The sequence below is a fragment of the Pseudophryne corroboree genome, chromosome 3 (assembly GCF_028390025.1).
Source record: "Pseudophryne corroboree isolate aPseCor3 chromosome 3, aPseCor3.hap2, whole genome shotgun sequence".
NCBI lineage: Eukaryota > Metazoa > Chordata > Amphibia > Anura > Myobatrachidae > Pseudophryne > Pseudophryne corroboree.
In genome coordinates this window covers 806,820,437-806,840,245 of record NC_086446.1, presented here as the reverse complement: position 1 = coordinate 806,840,245, position 19,809 = coordinate 806,820,437, and the positions used below count along the sequence as shown (strand labels likewise).

The following is a 19,809-nucleotide window of genomic DNA, read 5'->3' as shown; positions in this document are numbered from 1 at the left end:
CAGATAAGAGAGTGGGGGCTGTACTGATACAGGGGGATACAGAGGAGGGGGGGGATACAGAGGAGGGAGGGGGGATCAGATAAGAGTGGGGCCTGTACTGATACAGGGGGATACAGAGGAGGGAGGGGGGGATACAGAGGAGGGGATCAGATAAGAGAGTGGGGCCTGTACTGATACAGGGGGATACAGAGGAGGGGGGGGGGGGATCAGATAAGATAGTGGGGCCTGTACTGATACAGGGGGATACAGAGGAGGGAGGGGGGGGGATCAGATAAGAGAGTGGGGCCTGTACTGATACAGGGGGATACAGAGGAGGGAGGGGGGGATCAGATAAGAGAGTGGGGCCTGTGCTGAGCTGATACAGGGGGATACAGAGGAGGGAGGGGGGGATACAGAGGAGGGAGGGGGGGGATCAGATAAGAGAGTGGGGCCTGTACTGATACAGGGGGATACAGAGGAGGGGGGATCAGATAAGCGAGTGGGGGGGTGGGATCTGACAGGCATCAGCACGCAGACTTACCAGTAAGGCCAGAGCCGATTCCACCACAGTACACAGTACAATTCTTTGGGCTGGACTGGTTGACGACATCTTCAAACCTCAGCTGCTTAGTGTTATCTAGAGAAAGAGTGCGGCAGTTACCAGACAGCTGTACGGTGACACACTGACAGCAGCCATCCTGGCAGGACCACCATACTCACTTTCCTGGGTGCTCTTTGGCGCAGGCGGTTTGCGAGTTGCCCAGTTAGTTCTGATCTGCCGTCCACCTAACCACTGGCCGCCCATGTGAACAATGGCGTTTTCAGCATCCTGTAGGCAGGAAACATTGAGGGATAAGGGCTGGGCAATAAGGCATCAGTGCAGAGACTGATAAACCAGGATCAGAGTCCCACAGCTAACACAGGAAGTCACTTGTACACTGAGAAATGGTTCCCCCCATTGACACAGGTTAAAGCGAACACCTCTGGCCTGATTTCAGAGACCCTGAGGGAAGAGGAGGGGAATATCCACAGACACACTGAAAGCCTGTGAAACCTGTAGCTCCTCTCAGCTTTATAGGACATTTCTTTCTAGATTTTTGCTTTTTAAGAAACCACTATCCCCCATTCCCCCACCCTGGAGTTCAGGACTGGTCTGGTGAAGTTGTGACGTCAGGCAGTGCGTACACAGCACATGGTGAGAGCAGAAATTATCTGGAGACAGGTGTACTTGAAAACCATGGGAGGGAATTCAATTATTTTGCGTGTCCGGTCTCCCGTCTAAAGTGATGGGAGATTGCCAGGCATGATTCAATAGTTTTTTTTGTAAGACTTTTTTTTGTGCTGATCACACCCAGAGAGGTTGGGTTTAGCCGATAAAGCTGCTAAATCCAATCAAACTAATGGGCGTGACGCAAAACGTACCATTTGAGCACTCAAACAAGTCACTTTTTGCGCATTTCAGCTTACTACCCCCGGGTGGTGTGAGCGGAAACGATAACAATGGAAGTCCCCCATGTGCCACTAGGATTTCTGTATGTGTAAATTCTGGGTCTGATCTGGGTTTCCAGACACTGATCCAACCTGGACCAGACCCTGTTTAAACTAACTCTTCCATCTGTTTACACTGAACCCGTGTGCCCATTTTTCTTTTTCATCCACTAGGGGTCACTGGAGTACTCTTGGGATATGGATGGTTTCCGTAGGAACCAGGCACTGAATATTAAAATTTAGAACTCTCTCCGCTCCATATCCCAGAGTACATCAGTGTTTTTTCTGTGCTTCTCGTAGCAACAGGCTTGTGTGGAGCTTAACCACACTACTTTGAATATTTTTATTTTTAATTTTTTTTTTCTACTTTTACATTTTTTGCTCACAGCACATCCCTTCCCAGTTTCTGTAAAAACTTGGGTCCGGGATAGTGCCGCTGCACGGAGCAGCGCATGGCGTGTCGGTCCTCACAAAGAGCACCCTCACAGCCACACGCAGCTCATTCCCTGACTGCTGCTACAGCTGGGCGGAGCTTACAGATAGAAGCCCCGTCACAGCCTTCGCTTCTGGAGTCAGGTATGCTTGGGGTGTGGGGACAAGGTTCACTGAGCTCTCACTGCGCCCGCCTCTCCTGACAGGCCGCCCCGGCAACCGCTCCGAGCAGCGCCGCCTCCACCGCTGAGACCCGCCGGCCGTCGCGCACACCCGCCGGCCGCCGCGCTCACCCGCCGCTCACCCGCCGCTCACACCTGCCGGCCGCCGCTGTAGGACTGCTCTCCATTACAGCGCTCCCCGGCTCCCTGCACCCTGATTGCGCTGGGAGTGAGATACCCGCGCCCCGGTAATTCCCGCTCAGACAGCGGTACACGGGCCACGGGGGAGGGAGCAGGAGGGGGGGGGGGGGGTGATGACATTAGCGGAGGGCTGCATAAGGGTGACATTGATGAAATAGGCTGTTAAGCCTATATTACAGGGTTGGCTGCACTTGTTACATATACCCTGCACTGTGAGGCATGGTGGCCATTTTAATCTTGCTTCCTGTCTTCCAGTTTGTGATTCCAGAACGTTCCTGTACTACATCTCTACTCCACCGGAGGCGCAGGGGTGTTGGTGGGAATTTGGGATCAGTTTCATATAGTACTGGCCACGTGCACTACACTTTGCCAGATATATATGTGTATATATATGTGTGTGTATATATATATATATATATATCTATGTATGTATATGTGTATATATATATATATATCTATGTATATGTATGTATGTATGTATGTATGTATGTATATATATATATATATATATATATATATATATATATATATATATATATATATATATATATATATATATATATATAGAGAGAGAGAGAGACACCATAGTACTATTTACTGAGTCGTGCAGGTTGTCTGTCTTTGTATGTTGTATTGTCTGTCTGCATAATGAGTAAGGCACCGGCAAAACCAAAAAAGCACTGCCATGTCTGTGACAGTGTATTACCGGATGGTTCTACCACATGCGCAGTATGTTTTGTGGATTCAGCTACGAATACAATCTCTGCTCCACTGTCTAAGCCGGTTTCATCCCCGGACCCTCCATGGGCTATGCTAGCAGATGTCATGGCTGGATTGCAATCAGAATTGGCTGCCGCTCGACAGGGATAAATTTACTTTGTCTTATGATTTACCAGTTTCTGCTATGTTACAGTCTGATGATTCTATGCCAGACCTCTTTGCGCAAGATGACGGTGAGGAGGGCGAAGTAGACCAGCAGTCCGATAGTGAAGATTTTGACAGCCCAGGCATTGATAATCTCATCAGAGCGGTGCGTCAGTCTCTGAAGTTTACAGAATCTGAGGAGCCTCTGACAAATGATGAAGTCGTCTTTGCTAAACGACAGAGGACTCCGATGTGTTTTCCGGTTTCGGAATCTCTTAAGAAGATGTTACTGGAAACACGAAAGAATCCGGATAAACGGTTTTCTATACCTCGCAGATTTAAGTCTAGTTACCCGTTTCCGGAGTCTGTGACAGCTACATGGGAGAATCCGCCATTGGTGGATTCGTCTGTGTCTAAACTTACAAAGAAATTAACTATACCAGTACCAACGGCTACTACGCTTAAAGACCCTTCAGACCGTAAAATTGAAGCTATGCTAAAATCCATGTATATAGCAGCAGGAGTGTTACTTAGACCTGGTTTGGTTGGCATTTGGGTAACTAACGCGCTACATGACGATCACCTTATACTTCTCGCTGATCAAATCTGGGAAGCTGCTGATTATTTATGTACAGCTTCTACTGACGTCTGTCAGCTCACTTCTCGCCTTTCATCGTCGCTAGTTGCAGCATGACGAGCACTCTGGCTGCGCTCTTGGCAAGCGGAGGCGGAGGTCAAAAGAGGTATAGAGGCGTTACCTTACGGTGGCGAGAAGTTGTTTGGTCCTGAATTGGACAAATGGATTGCTGAGGCCACAGGTGGTAAGTCTGTTTTCTTACCATTGCCTCCAACGGCGCCTAGGCGGAAATACTCGGGCCCGGCGTTCAAATCATTTCGGCCTCAGCCCTTTCGAGGCCGTGGTAGGGGACCAGCCACGGCCGGTAGACGAGGTCGAGGGCGTGGTTTCCAACAAACCAACGCCAGTCGTCAAGACGCTAAGGTCACCGACAAGCCAGTGGCATGACGGACTCCCAGTCCATCTTGGATCTCCAGTTGTGGGAGCATGCCTTCAGACGTTCCATTTGGCGTGGTTCCAGACGTCCACAGATGGCTGGATCCGCAATTTAGTGCTCAAAGGTTACAAAATAGAGTTCGACTGTCTCCCGCCACTGCGGTTTTTCAAGACAGGACTGCCTGTGTCGGACGACAAACGGGCGGTTCTGCAACTTGCCATTTAGTCTCTGCTGGAGTCAGCAGTTTTGATTCCGGTCCCTGTACACCAACAGGGGCAGGGTTATTATTCCAGTCTGTTTGTGGTACCAAAGCCGGATTGCTCGGTCAGGCCATTACTGAACTTAAAGGGCCTCAATCAGTACGTCACTTACTACAGATTCAAGATGGAATCTCTGCGGTCGGTAATTGCAGGTTTAGAGCCACAGGAATTCATGATTGCGCTGGATCTCAAAGATGCGTATTTACACATTCCGATTTGGCCACCTCATCAGAGGTTCTTGCGGTTTGCAATCCGGCAGAACTATTACCAGTTTCAGGCTCTACCATTTGGCCTCTCGTCAGCGCCTCGGGTATTCACCAAAGTGATGTCTGTGATGATCGCTCATATCAGATCCCTGGGAGTGATAATAGTTCCGTACTTGGACGATCTGCTCATCAAAGCTCCGTCTCAACAGATGCTCCTCCATCATGCGTTGCTAACGTACGATGTCCTAGTTCAGCACGGTTGGATTGTCAACTTCAAGAAATCACATCTGATTCCGTCTCAACGACTGCAATTCCTAGGTATGATTCTCGATACGGTAAATCAAAGAATTTACCTACCAAAGCAGAAAGTACAGATCATTCGTCATCTGGTTCGATTGGTGCTCAAGCCACGCACAGTCTCGGTACATTTGTGCATTCGCCTCTTAGGCACAATGGTGGCAGCTTTCGAAGCGCTTCAGTTCGGGAGACTTCACTCACGTCCTTTTCAACTGGATGTGCTGGCACAGTGGTCGGGCTCGCATCTGCAGATTCACCACAGAGTGAGGTTGTCGCCAAGGGCAAGAGTATCTCTGCTCTGGTGGCTCAATGTACACAATCTGACCGCAGGGAAACGGTTCGGCGCCTGGAATTGGATAATTCTAACGACGGACGCGAGTCTCAGAGGTTGGGGAGCTGTAGTTCAAAATTGTCAGCTCCAGGGTCTCTGGGCGGCTCACGAAAGATTGCTGTCTATAAATGTCCTGGAACTCCGGGCAATTTACAATGTGCTACGACAAGCAGTGCACATTCTTCGGTCTCAGCCTGTCCAGGTGCAGTCGGACAATGCGACGGCGGTCGCATACATCAACAAACAAGGAGGAACGAGAAGCCGCATAGCAATGCGAGAAGTAGCTCGAATCCTCAATTGGGCCGAGCGTCACCAAGTGATGTTGTCGGCAGTGTTCATTCCGGGAGTGGACAACTGGGAAGCGGATTATCTCAGCAGTCCGGATTTTTATCCAGGAGAATGGGCATTACATCCAGAAGTGTTTCACATGTTGGCCCAGAGGTAGGGTTACCCTCAAGTGGACCTGATGGCATCTCGCCACAATCACCAAACGCCCCAGTATGTGTCCAGAACGCGAGATCCAAAGGCAGTGGCGGTGGATGCTCTCACCGTCGCGTGGCCGTACAGCCTCGTGTACCTGTTTCCACCGTTTCCGCTGCTCCCTCTGTTGCTAAAACGGATCAAAAGAGTCTGTCACAGTCATACTAGTGGCGCCTCATTGGCCTCGGAGAGCTTGGTTCTCGGATCTCCGAGGACTACTCGCAGACGAGCCTTGGCCGCTCCCACTTCGTCCGGACCTGTTACAACAAGGTCCGTTCCTTTACCCCGATTTAGCGCGGCTGCGTTTGACGGGGTGGCTGTTGAGACCGCCCTCTTAAGGAGAGAGGGCATTCCAGAATCGGTTATACCAACCATGTTACGAGCTAGGAAGCCAGTTACGGCAGCTCATAATTACAGAATCTGGCATGTCTATATAGGTTGGTGTGAGGATCGGAAGTTTCTGACATCATCTTTCAAGTTATCCCGTCTTTTGTTATTTCTACAGACGGGGTTAGATGGAGGACTGCGTTTATTTACACTAAAGGTGCAGGTATCTGCTTTGTCAATTTACTTTCAAAGACGATTGGCTCTATTGCCGTCTGTACACACTTTTCTGCAAGGTGTCCTCAGAGTACAGCCTCCATTCATTCCACCTACAGCGCCATGGGACTTGAATCTGGTTTTAGATTTCTTACAGTCTTCATATTTTGAACCCTTACAACAAGTGGATATTAAGTTTCTCACTTGGAAAACACTTTTTCTCCTAGCCTTAGCATCGGCAAGGCGTGTTTCAGATTTGGGTGCCTTGTCATGCAAGCCACCGTATTTGGTGTTTCATGATGACACAGCGGAACTTCGGACGAATCCCGCTTTCCTACCAAAGGTAGTGTCATCTTTTCACATCAATCAACCAATAGTAGTTCCTGTGTTGACAGGAAATTCTGGAACCTTGGATGTGGTACGCGCATTACGCGTTTATGTGTCCCGAACGTCTACAGTTCGTAAGACGGATACGTTGTTTGTTCTGTATGATTCTGCCAAGATGGGTTGGCCAGCTTCTAAGCAGACCTTATCCAGATGGATTAAACTGACCATACGTCAGGCTTACCTTCATGCTAGGTTACAGCCGCCTACATCAGTAACAGCTCATTCCACACGTTCTGTGGGAACTTCATGGGCAGCTGGTCGTGGGGCTTCTACGACGCAGCTTTGCCGTGCGGCTACCTGGTCATCAGTGCACACGTTTGTGCGCTTTTACAAGTTTGATACGTTTGTGGCATCAGCATCTAGCTTTGGCCGCCTAGTGTTACAGGTGCCAAACTGCTCTCCCGCCCACGAGGGAAGCTTTGGTACGTCCCAAGAGTACTCCAGTGACCCCTAGTGGATGAAAAAGAAAATAGGATTTTGGTACTTACCAGGTAAATCCTTTTCTTTGAATCCATAGGGGGCACTGGACGCCCACCCAGAGCAGTTTTACCTAGTTTGCGGTAAGTTCAGGGAATCTTATGGTAACACATTCTCACCGACTGGTTCAAGTTTCAAGTTCTATCAGTTATTGTGCCAACTGTTTAGTTGTCAGTCACGTTATGTGTCAACTTTATTGTTGTCCGTTATGTTATATGTAATTCTCCTTTGTCAACCTCTCTATCGCTCCTGTTCAGCTCAGTAAAAAACACTGAGGTACTCTGGGATATGGAGGGGAGGAGAGTTCTAAATTTTAATATTCAGTGCCTGGTTCCTACGGAAACCGTCCATATCCCAAGAGTACTCCAGTGCCCCCTATGGATTCAAAGAAAAGGATTTACCTGGTAAGTACCAAAATCCTATTTTCCCTCTGCATGGAGATGACATCATCAGCGAGTGTCGGCGATCCGCCTCTCCCGGTGCTTGCAACGGGATGGATGACCCGGGTCACCCACTTATACTGTAGCATTACCCAGGTCACTGGACCCAGGTAATGTTTCTGGGACCTTTTTCCACTGACCCACATCCCGGGACATTGCGGCAGGGGAAAGGGGGTATTAGTGATGGCAGAACCTCTGCCCCTCATTGTGTTACTGTATCCTTACCCCTTCCATATCTGGCGTTTGGCGGTCTCCCTCTGCTGGTAATTCTGGATATGCACAAGCAGACTCGCTCTCTAGTTTCCACCTCTTACCCAACCACGTTAACAAGTACAGCTAAAACATCACATCCACCAAGTAGAGACCTGGTCCACGTGGCTAATAAGGCCGCCGTGGCACAGAAGGGACGCTGACCATTACTTGCAAATTCATACACGCGCATGTACACCAGGGAAGGAGTCTGTAGCATCATTTGCATAAAGTCACAGACAGACACCTCTGAATCGGCCCCGTGCCTTTAATAAGCTCAGTACAGGAGGAAAGCCGGACAGCTCACCAGCTTGTTGTAGAACGACACAAAGCCGTAGCCCTTGGATTTTCCAGTCGCCATATCCTTCACCACCCTGGCATCACTGTGGGAAGAGAGCAAAAGCCTGGTCACGCTATAACACATGTACGGAGGCGAATCATCAATGACATACTAAAAGGAACCACACACACTGTATTGTGAAGATCACTCCTTCCTTCATCTCTTTTTACACTTTCAAATATCCTCCGTCTACCACTAAGACGCCTGACTCCCTGCCCCAGCTCTTCCAGACTCAGACACGTTAGAGTTCTATCTACAGCACAGAATTCTAATATTAACATGTAATAATCATGCAACCTAGCCCATTACACTACAAAATAAAAGGCTCTGCTCGCTAGTCTTAAGCACTCAGCAATCCTGGCTCACCATGCACTCGCTAATAGCAATGCCTGCAGAATATTTATAGATATAGAAATATATGAAATATCAAAATTGAAAAAAGAGGAAAAAATAGGAATTAAAAGGCATACATGGCCTGTTAACAGATTTCTTTATTTTTCTTGGTCAATTCTTTACCACCATTTTGAAGTTTGGGCAGCTGTAAATTTTGAAAAATTGACATTTTCAGAAAATTTAAGAAAGGAGAATACTAAAGAACAATACTTCAGCACACCAGTACAAAACAACAAAACTTACAGAGAAATCTGCACTGAATAGAGAACGTTATCAATAGAAAGTGTATAAAATGAGAATACAAAGAAAAGAGAATAAAAAAGCTACAACTGAGGTTCCAGTGTGTGCACAGTTCCTTGCAGTTATCCTTCAAGATTCTGTCCATCTACCAGCAATTCTGCAAAATAATCAGAATGCTATTCAGTTTAATGGTGAGTGTGAGTAAGGAAAGACTGTAGCATCCTTACACCCCTGCTAGACAGTCCGACTTACCAATGTGTACAGCAAACAAACACAACAGGACATTAAAGAACATTGCATGTTATTAGTAAAGACCAGATGCCAGAGAGACAGATGAGTAGTCGCTGACTGACCCAGAACCCCACTATAAAGAGCAGGAGACGGGGCCACTGCTATATAGTATAAGACCAGTCAGCCTGCTGCAGACATAGTGCCATAATCTATGACTGGATGGTAACTCCTCCCCTCTGGTGACCAACCAATCACAGATATAAGAGGGCTGGGTCATATTATTTAAAGGGCTCAATTCAATTAGGGGCAAAGGGGGACAAGTTGCCGCTGCAATAACTTAGGAATACTGGCAACGGTACCCACCCGCCTCGTGACCCAGTCTCACTAATACACAGCCCTATGGAGTTGTGAATGGAGGTCAGCGCATCCGGAGTTACCGTAAGTGCGCCATGTAGCAGATCTTACTCGCGCGCGTCATAATCACGCCTACTTCAACTGAACCCACAGAATGCCCAGACTTCTGCCCCCCACGGCCTAGATCAAATAATGAGCCACCAGTACTTACAGGACCCAGAATATAAACGTGAAGCATTAGCCCATCCCACATCATTAATAATTACCGGGAGGAGTCACCGGCCTGCCCCATTTTACAGGGCAGGAGTACGCAGGCCACCGTTTCATTACAGGTTTAGCGATAGGAGATTAGTGGATGTTCGACTAAGCAGTAGAACTTCATACAAGTGTAATATACGACCCAAGGAAACAAGATAACAGACAGCAGACCGTAACCAAACACAGCAGGAAACCCAACAGAGAAACGAGAGGCCGGAGCTGGACCAAGTGCAGGAAGCCTCTAATACTTACGATATTTTACCAAATGGCGCAAAAGCAGATTTAATGTCTTCTGTGGTGATTTCCGGACTCAGATCCCCAACAAATACATGAAAGTGATCTGAAAAGAAAGGGAATTATTCCAAACAGCAATACACACAGCAAACGCAGACACTACCGGCAGCACGGAACGGGCTGTTACATAGCTGAGGTGCACAGTACTATCGCCGCAATCAGGAGCAAAACTTTCCACCACCCTGGGAAATTTGGGGAAATACTTAAATCAGTACCGAATAGAAGTGTTCTGAATTTATATAAATGAGAGAGAATACCAAGAGAAGCAGCCTAAACAGCGCAAGGACTATCAACCAGAGACTGTCTGCTGGAGGGGCCTGCAACAAGAAGGGATGAACAGCAGCATCATACAATGCAGAGGAGTGCCGCAGGAAGCAGCGCTGCTCCGCACAGGACAGATACTCACTGGAAGTGTCTTTCTTCTGGCTGCTGGGAGTCGTTGCCCAATTTACTTTCACCTCCTGCATGAAGACAGGTGATTGTTATTACACACAGCATGCTTACTGTAAGGACGAGAAACATCCCAATATTATATAGCACTTACATCATAGGTCTGCAAACTCTGCCCTCATTACCACACACAGTGCATGTTCTGCAGGTCTCCTCACAGAGGGGCAGATGTATTAACCTGGAGATGGCATAAGGAAGTGTTAAACCAGTGATATGTGCAAGGAGATAATACACCAGCCAATCAGCTCCTGTTAATTTACATATGGGAGCTGAATGGCTGGTGTGTTTATCGGGTGGTATTCAGTATGCCGACTGACGGGATCCCGGCGCACAGTATACCGATGCCAGGATACCGACAGCCGGCATACCGACACTTATTCTCCCTCGTGGGGGTCCATGATCCCCCTGGAAGGAAAAATAAGAATTTACTTACCGATAATTCTATTTCTCGTAGTCCGTAGTGGATGCTGGGAACTCCGTAAGGACCATGGGGAATAGCGGCTCCGCAGGAGACTGGGCACAAATAGAAAGCTTTAGGACTACCTGGTGTGCACTGGCTCCTCCCCCTATGACCCTCCTCCAAGCCTCAGTTAGGATACTGTGCCCGGATGAGCGTACACAATAAGGAAGGATTTATGAATCCCGGGTAAGACTCATACCAGCCACACCAATCACACCGTACAACTTGTGATCTGAACCCAGTTAACAGCATGATAACAGAGGAGCCTCTGGAAAGATGGCTCACAACAACAATAACCCGATTTAGTTAACAATAACTATGTACAAGTATTGCAGACAATCCGCACTTGGGATGGGCGCCCAGCATCCACTACGGACTACGAGAAATAGAATTATCGGTAAGTAAATTCTTATTTTCTCTGACGTCCTAGTGGATGCTGGGAACTCCGTAAGGACCATGGGGATTATACCAAAGCTCCCAAACGGGCGGGAGAGTGCGGATGACTCTGCAGCACCGAATGAGAGAACTCCAGGTCCTCCTCAGCCAGGGTATCAAATTTGTAGAATTTAGCAAACGTGTTTGCCCCTGACCAAGTAGCTGCTCGGCAAAGTTGTAAAGCCGAGACCCCTCGGGCAGCCGCCCAAGATGAGCCCACCTTCCTTGTAGAATGGGCATTTACAGATTTTGGCTCTGGCAGGCCTGCCACAGAATGAGCAAGCTGAATTGTACTACAAATCCAACGAGCAATAGTCTGCTTCGAAGCAGGAGCACCCAGCTTGTTGGGTGCATACAAGATAAACAGCGAGTCAGATTTTCTGACTCCAGCCGTCCTGGAACATATATTTTCAGGGCCCCGACAACGTCTAGCAACTTGGAGTCCTCTAAGTCCCTAGTAGCCGCAGGCACCACAATAGGTTGGTTCAGGTGAAACGCTGACACCACCTTAGGGAGAAACTGAGGACGAGTCCTCAATTCCGCCCTGTCCGAAAGGAAAATCAGATAGGGGCTTTTGCAGGATAAAGCCGCCAATTCTGACACTCGCCTGGCCGAAGCCAGGGCCAACAGTATGGCCACTTTCCATGTGAGATATTTTAAATCCACAGATTTAAGTGGTTCAAACCAATGTGATTTGAGGAACCCCAAAACTACATTGAGATCCCAAGGTGCCACTGGAGGCACAAAAGGAGGCTGTATATGCAGCACCCCCTTGACAAACGTCTGAACTTCAGGAATTGAAGCCAGTTCTTTCTGGAAGAAAATCGACAGGGCCGAAATCTGAACCTTAATGGATCCCAATTTGAGGCCCATAGACACTCCTGTTTGCAGGAAATGCAGGAATCGACCCAGTTGAAATTCCTCCGTTGGGGCCTTCCTGGCCTCGCACCACGCAACATATTTTCGCCAAATGCGGTGATAATGCTTTGCGGTTACATCCTTCCTGGCTTTGATCAGGGTAGGGATGACTTCCTCCGGAATGCCTTTTTCCTTCAGGATCCGGCGTTCAACCGCCATGCCGTCAAACGCAGCCGCGGTAAGTCTTGGAACAGACAGGGTCCTTGCTGGAGCAGGTCCCTTCTTAGAGGCAGAGGCCACGGGTCCTCTGTGAGCATCTCTTGAAGTTCCGGGTACCAAGTCCTTCTTGGCCAATCCGGAGCCACGAGTATAGTTCTTACTCCTCTCCGTCTTATAATTCTCAGAACCTTGGGTATGAGAGGCAGAGAAGGGAACACATACACTGACTGGTACACCCACGGTGTTACCAGAGCGTCCACAGCTATTGCCTGAGGGTCCCTTGACCTGGCGCAATACGTGTCCAGTTTTTTGTTGAGGCGGGACGCCATCATGTCCACCTTTGGTTTTTCCCAACGGTTTACAATCATGTGGAAGACTTCTGGATGAAGTCCCCACTCTCCCGGGTGGAGGTCGTGCCTGCTGAGGAAGTCTGCTTCCCAGTTGTCCACTCCCGGAATGAACACTGCTGACAGTGCTATCACATGATTTTCCGCTCAGCGAAGAATCCTTGCAGCTTCTGCCATTGCCCTCCTGCTTCTTGTGCCGCCCTGTCTGCTTACGTGGGCGACTGCCGTGATGTTGTCCGACTGGATCAACACAGGCTGACCTTGAAGCAGAGGTCTTGCTAGGCTTAGAGCATTGTAAATGGCCCTTAGCTCCAGGATATTTATGTGAAGTGATGTCTCCAGGCTTGACCACAAGCCCTGGAAATTCCTTCCCTGTGTGACTGCTCCCCAGCCTCGCAGGCTGGCATCCGTGGTCACCAGGACCCAGTCCTGAATGCCGAATCTGCGGCCCTCTACAAGATGAGCACTCTGCAACCACCACAGGAGAGACACCCTTGTCTTTGGTGACAAGGTTATCCGCTGATGCATCTGAAGATGCGACCCGGACCATTTGTCTAGCAGATCCCACTGGAAAGTTCTTGCGTGGAATCTGCCGAATGGGATTGCTTCGTAGGAAGCCACCATTTTTCCCAGGACCTTTGTGCATTGATGCACTGACACTTGGCCTGGTTTTAGGAGGTTTCTGACTAGTTCGGTTAACTCCCTGGCTTTCTCCTCCGGGAGAAACACCTTTTTCTGGACTGTGTCCAGGATCATCCCTAGGAATAGAAGACGTGTCGTCGGGATCAGCTGCGATTTTGGAATATTGAGAATCCAACCGTGCTGCCGCAACACTACCTGAGATAGTGCTACCCCGACTTCCAACTGTTCCCTGGATCTTGCCCTTATCAGGAGATCGTCCAAGTAAGGGATAACTAAAACTCCCTTCCTTCGAAGGAGTATCATCATTTCGGCCATTACCTTGGTAAAGACCCGGGGTGCCGTGGACAATCCAAACGGCAGCGTCTGAAACTGATAGTGACAGTTCTGTACCACAAACCTGAGGTACCCTTGGTGAGAAGGGTAAATTGGGACATGGAGGTAAGCATCCTTGATGTCCAGAGACACCATATAATCCCCTTCTTCCAGGTTCGCAATCACTGCTCTGAGTGACTCCATCTTGAATTTGAACCTCTGTATGTAAGTGTTCAAGGATTTTAGATTTAAAATCGGTCTCACCGAGCCGTCCGGCTTCGGTACCACAAACAGCGTGGAATAATACCACTTTCCCTGTTGCAGGAGGGGTACCTTGATTATCACCTGCTGGGAATACAGCTTGTGAATGGCTTCCAATACCGCCTCCCTGTCGGAGGGAGACGTCGGTAAAGCAGACTTTAGGAAACGGCGAGGGGGAGACGTCTCGAATTCCAATTTGTACCCCTGAGATACCACCTGAAGGATCCAGGGGTCCACTTGCGAGTGAGCCCACTGCGCGCTGAAATTCTTGAGACGGGCCCCCACCGTGCCTGAGTCCGCTTGTAAAGCCCCAGCGTCATGCTGAGGACTTGGCAGAGGCGGGAGAGGGCTTCTGTTCCTGGGAACTGGCTGTTTGCTGCAGCCTTTCCCCCCCCCCCTCTGCCACGGGGCAGAAAAGAGGAACCTTTTGCCCGCTTGCCCTTATGGGGCCGAAAGGACTGCGCCTGATAATACGGCGTCTTCTTATGTTGAGAGGCTACCTGGGGTAAAAATGTGGATTTCCCAGCAGTTGCCGTGGCTACCAGGTCTGATAGACCTACCCCAAATAACTCCTCCCCTTTATAAGGCAATACTTTCATATGCCTTTTGGAATCCGCATCCCCTGACCACTGTCGTGTCCATAACCCTCTTCTGGCAGAAATGGACAGCGCACTTACGCTTGATGCCAGTCGGCAGATATCCCTCTGTGCATCACGCATATATAGAAATGCATCTTTTAAATGCTCTATAGTCAGTAATATACTGTCCCTGTCTAGGGTATCAATATTGTCCGTCAGGGAATCCGACCAAGCCACCCCAGCACTGCACATCCAGGCTGAGGCGATTGCTGGTCGCAGTATAACTCCTGTGTGAGTGTATATACATTTTAGGATATTTTCCTGCTTTCTGTCAGCAGGTTCTTTAAGGGCGGCCGTCTCAGGAGAGGGTAGTGCCACCTGTTTAGACAAGCGTGTGAGCGCTTTATCCACCCTAGGGGGTGTTTCCCAACGTGCCCTATCCTCTGGCGGGAAAGGGTATGATGCCAATAACCTTTTAGGAATTATCAGTTTTTTATCGGGGGAAACCCACGCTTCATCACACACTTCATTTAATTCCTCCGATGCAGGAAAAACTACAGGCAGTTTTTTCTCACCAAACATAATACCCTTTTTAGTGGTACTTGTATTATCAGAAATATGTAAAACATTTTTCATTGCCTCAATCATGTAACGTGTGGCCCTACTGGAAGTCACATTCGTCTCTTCATCGTCGACACTGGAGTCACTATCCGTGTCGGCGTCTGTGTCTGCCATCTGAGGTAACGGGCGTTTTAGAGCCCCTGATGGCGTTTGAGACCCCTGGACAGGCACAAGCTGAGTAGCCGGCTGTCTCATATCGTCAACTGTCTTTCGTAAAGAGCTGACATTGTCACGCAATTCCTTCCATAAGCTCATCCACTCAGGTGTCGACTCCCTAGGGGGTGACAACTCTATTATAGGCAATTGCTCCGCCTCCATCTCATTTTCCTCCTCAAACATGTTGACACAATCGTACCGACACACCGCGCACACACAGGGAATGCTCTGATAGAGGACAGGACCCCACTAGCCCTTTGGGGAGACAGAGGGAGAGTATGCCAGCACACACCAGAGCGCTATATATAGACAGGAATACCACTATATAACGTGCTTTTCCCTTTATAGCTGCTGTTATTATCAAAACTGTGCCAAATTAGTGCCCCCCCTCTCTTTTTTACCCTTTTCTGTAGTGCAGGACTGCAGGGGAGAGTCAGGGAGACGTCCTTCCAGCGGAGCTGTGATGGAAAATGGCGCCGTGTGCTGAGGAGATAGGCTCCGCCCCCTTCTCGGCGGCCTTTTCTCTCGCTTTTTGGTGAATTCTGGCAGGGGTTAAAATACATCCATATAGCCCTGGGGGTTATATGTGGTGTATTTTCGCCAGCCAAGGTGTTTTACATTGCTGCTCAGGGCGCCCCCCCCTAGCGCCCTGCACCCTCAGTGACCGGAGTGTGAAGTGTGCCTGAGTAGCAATGGCGCACAGCTGCAGTGCTGTGCGCTACCTTGTTGAAGACTGAAGTCTTCTGCCGCCGATTTTTCCGGACCTCTTCTTGCTTCTGGCTCTGTAAGGGGGCCGGCGGCGCGGCTCTGGGACCGGACTCCGAGGCTGGGCCTGTGTTCGATCCCTCTGGAGCTAATGGTGTCCAGTAGCCTAAGAAGCACAAGCTAGCTGCAAGCAGGCAGGTTCGCTTCTTCTCCCCTTAGTCCCTCGATGCAGTGAGCCTGTTGCCAGCAGATCTCACTGAAAATAAAAAACCTAAAACTAAACTTTCACCAAGAAGCTCAGGAGAGCCCCTAGTGTGCACCCTTCTCGGCCAGGCACAAAAATCTAACTGAGGCTTGGAGGAGAGTCATAGGGGGAGGAGCCAGTGCACACCAGGTAGTCCTAAAGCTTTACTTTTGTGCCCAGACTCCTGCGGAGCCGCTATTCCCCATGGTCCTTACGGAGTTCCCAGCATCCACTAGGACGTCAGAGAAATAAAATAGCGTGGTAGCGCGCCACCGTGCCCGTAGCGTGGCGAACGCAGCGAGCCCGCAAGGGGCTCATTTGCGCTCGCCACACTGTCGGTAAGCCGCCGGTCGGGCTCCCGGCGCCGGTATGCTGGTCGCCGGGAGCCTGACCGCCGGCAGATCGTAGTGAACCCGTGTTTATCACCTTGAAGTGAGCGACCTGCTAGATTGGCACCAGCGATAGCGTTGCGCATCGCTAGCGCTGTGAGGGGTACACACGGAGAGATCCCTGCTTAAAATCTAAGCAATCTAGTCAGATTGCTTAGATTTTAAGCAGGGATCGCTCCGTGAGTACCCCCCTTTATGCCTTCTCCAGGTTGATACATCTACCGCAGAATCACAAGTGAAATAATTAACTCCACCTGCGGACCTTTTAAAATGTGTCTGTGAGTAATTACTACACCTGTGCACCTGCTGGGTAACCTGCACATGCACTGTGTGGGGTAATGAGGACCGAGTTTGCAGACCTATGCCTTACATGGTCAACGCTGACTTCCATCAGATAACCGGGGCAAGACTAGCTACCATTACCTGCCCGCTACAGGCTGCTGAGCAGCACTGCCTCCCTACACGTTGAGTATTCCTTATCCACAATGCTTGGGACCAGAATAATTTTGGATATCAGATGTTTCCGTATTTTGGAATAATTGTATACCATAATGAGATATCATGGCGATGGGACCTAAGTCTAAGCACAGAATACATTTATGTTTCATATACACCTTATACACAGCCTGAAGGTCTTATAATACAATATTTGTAATAACTGTGTGTATTATTATTACATTTTATTTATAAGGCGCCACAAGTGTTTTGCAGCACCGTACAAAGGACAGTACAGGGAGACAAACATAGCATTACAGTAAATAAATAACAGAAATAGTGTACAGGTAAAATAGAGCACCACACGTTCTCAAGACATAATACAGCTAAGATGTAAGTATTGATGGAGTGCTCATCGTACTACTAGAGGCTGATGGCCATAGATAGAGAGGAGCCTTTACTAGCAGGATAAAGATGGTCGCTGAGTAGGGGAGAGCTGCGAGTGAAATGTGTCGAGACGAGGGCTTAGATAACAAGAGGAAAGAGGGCCCTGCTCTGAAGAGCTAACAATCTAGTGGGGAGGGGCGACAGACAGATGACAAGAGGTGCAGGCAAGTGGGAGGTAGCCTGATGGCAGTATTCAAGCAAAGCGGAGATGTTCACGGCATGAGGCAGGGGGGTGGAGGCGTGGCTTCAGCACTGGGTTATGCATCAGGAGGGTATGCTTTGATGAATAGGGGGGTATTAAACAAAGTTTGTGAACATTGAGCCATCAGAAAAATAAGAATTTACTCACCGGTAATTCTGTTTCTCGTAGTCCATAGTGGATGCTGGGAACTCCGTAAGGACCATGGGGAATAGCGGGCTCCGAAGGAGGCTGGGCACTCTAGAAAGATCTTAGACTACCTGGTGTGCACTGGCTCCTCCCACTATGACCCTCCTCCAAGCCTCAGTTAGGTACTGTGCCCGGACGAGCGTACACAATAAGGAAGGATTTTGAATCCCGGGTAAGACTCATACCAGCCACACCAATCACACCGAACAACTCGTGATATGAAACCCAGTTAACAGTATGAAACGATAGAGCCTCTCAACAGATGGCTCAACAATAACCCGATTTAGTTAACAATAACTATGTACAAGTATTGCAGATAGACCGCACTTGGGATGGGCGCCCAGCATCCACTACGGACTACGAGAAACAGAATTACCGGTGAGTAAATTCTTATTTTCTCTAACGTCCTAGTGGATGCTGGGAACTCCGTAAGGACCATGGGGATTATACCAAAGCTCCCAAACGGGCGGGAGAGTGTGGATGACTCTGCAGCACCGAATGAGAGAACTCCAGGTCCTCCTCAGCCAGGGTATCAAATTTATAGAATTTTGCAAACGTGTTCTCCCCCGACCACGTAGCTGCTCGGCAGAGTTGTAATGCCGAGACCCCTCGGGCAGCCGCCCAAGAAGAACCCACCTTCCTTGTGGAATGGGCATTGACAGATTTAGGCTGTGGCAGGCCTGCCACAGTATGTGCAAGCTGAATTGTACTACAAATCCAACGAGCAATAGTCTGCTTAGAAGCAGGAGCACCCAGCTTGTTGGGTGCATATAGGATAAACAGCGAGTCAGATTTTCTGACTCCAGCCGTCCTGGAAACATATATTTTCAGGGCCCTGACAACGTCTAGCAACTTGGAGTCCTCCAAATCCTTAGTAGCCGCAGGCACCACAATAGGCTGGTTCAGGTGAAACGCTGACACCACCTTAGGGAGAAACTGGGGACGAGTCCTCAATTCTGCCCTATCCATATGAAAAATCAGATAAGGGCTTTTACATGATAAAGCCGCCAATTCTGACACTCGCCTGGCTGATGCCAGGGCCAATAACATGACCACTTTCCACGTGAGATATTTCAGATCCACGGTTTTTAGTGGCTCAAACCAATGTGACTTCAAGAAATTCAACATCACGTTGAGATCCCACGGTGCCACAGGAGGCACAAATGGGGGCTGAATATGCAGCACTCCTTTCACAAATGTCTGAACTTCAGGTACTGAAGCTAGTTCCTTTTGAAAGAAAATCGACAGAGCCGAGATCTGTACTTTAATGGAGCCTAGTTTAGGCCCATATTCACTCCTGCTTGCAGGAAATGCAGAAATCGACCCAGTTGAAATTCCTCTGTTGGGGCCTTTTTGGCCTCGCACCATGCAACATATTTCCGCCATATGCGGTGATAATGTTTTGCCGTAACATCTTTCCTGGCTTTAATAAGCGTAGGAATGACTTCCTCCGGAATGCCCTTTTCCTTCAGGATCCGGCGTTCAACCGCCATGCCGTCAAACGCAGCCGCGGTAAGTCTTGGAACAGGCAGGGGCCCTGCTGTAGCAGGTCCTGTCTGAGCGGCAGGGACCAAGGGTCCTCTGAGATCATCTCTTGAAGTTCCGGGTACCACGCTCTTCTTGGCCAATCCGGAACCACGAGAATTGTGTTTACTCCTCGCTTTCTTATTATTCTCAGTACCTTTGGTATGAGAGGTAGAGGAGGGAACACATACACTGACCGGTACACCCACGGTGTCACTAGGGCGTCCACCGCTATCGCCTGAGGGTCTCTTGACCTGGCGCAATACTTCTCTAGTTTTTTGTTTATGCGGGACGCCATCATGTCCACCTGTGGACGACCCCATTGATTTACAATCATTTGGAAGACTTCTGGATGAAGTCCCCACTCTCCCGGGTGGAGGTCGTGCCTGCTGAGAAAGTCTGCTTCCCAGTTGTCCACTCCCG

General features: G+C 49.2%; 1 protein-coding gene across 2 annotated transcripts in view; it reads right to left on the bottom strand.

The window, feature by feature from the left end:
• TIAL1 (TIA1 cytotoxic granule associated RNA binding protein like 1) overlaps positions 1-19,809 on the bottom strand; it is an 86,364-nt gene that overhangs the window by 35,127 nt on the left and 31,428 nt on the right. For both annotated transcript variants that reach the window (XM_063962700.1, XM_063962701.1), the window contains 5 exons: positions 10,322-10,376; positions 9,874-9,961; positions 8,113-8,188; positions 700-808; positions 521-616 (listed from right to left, as the gene is read on the bottom strand). In XM_063962700.1, the coding sequence (XP_063818770.1) occupies positions 521-616; positions 700-808; positions 8,113-8,188; positions 9,874-9,961; positions 10,322-10,376 (424 nt within the window). The remainder of the gene's footprint in view (positions 1-520; positions 617-699; positions 809-8,112; positions 8,189-9,873; positions 9,962-10,321; positions 10,377-19,809) is intronic.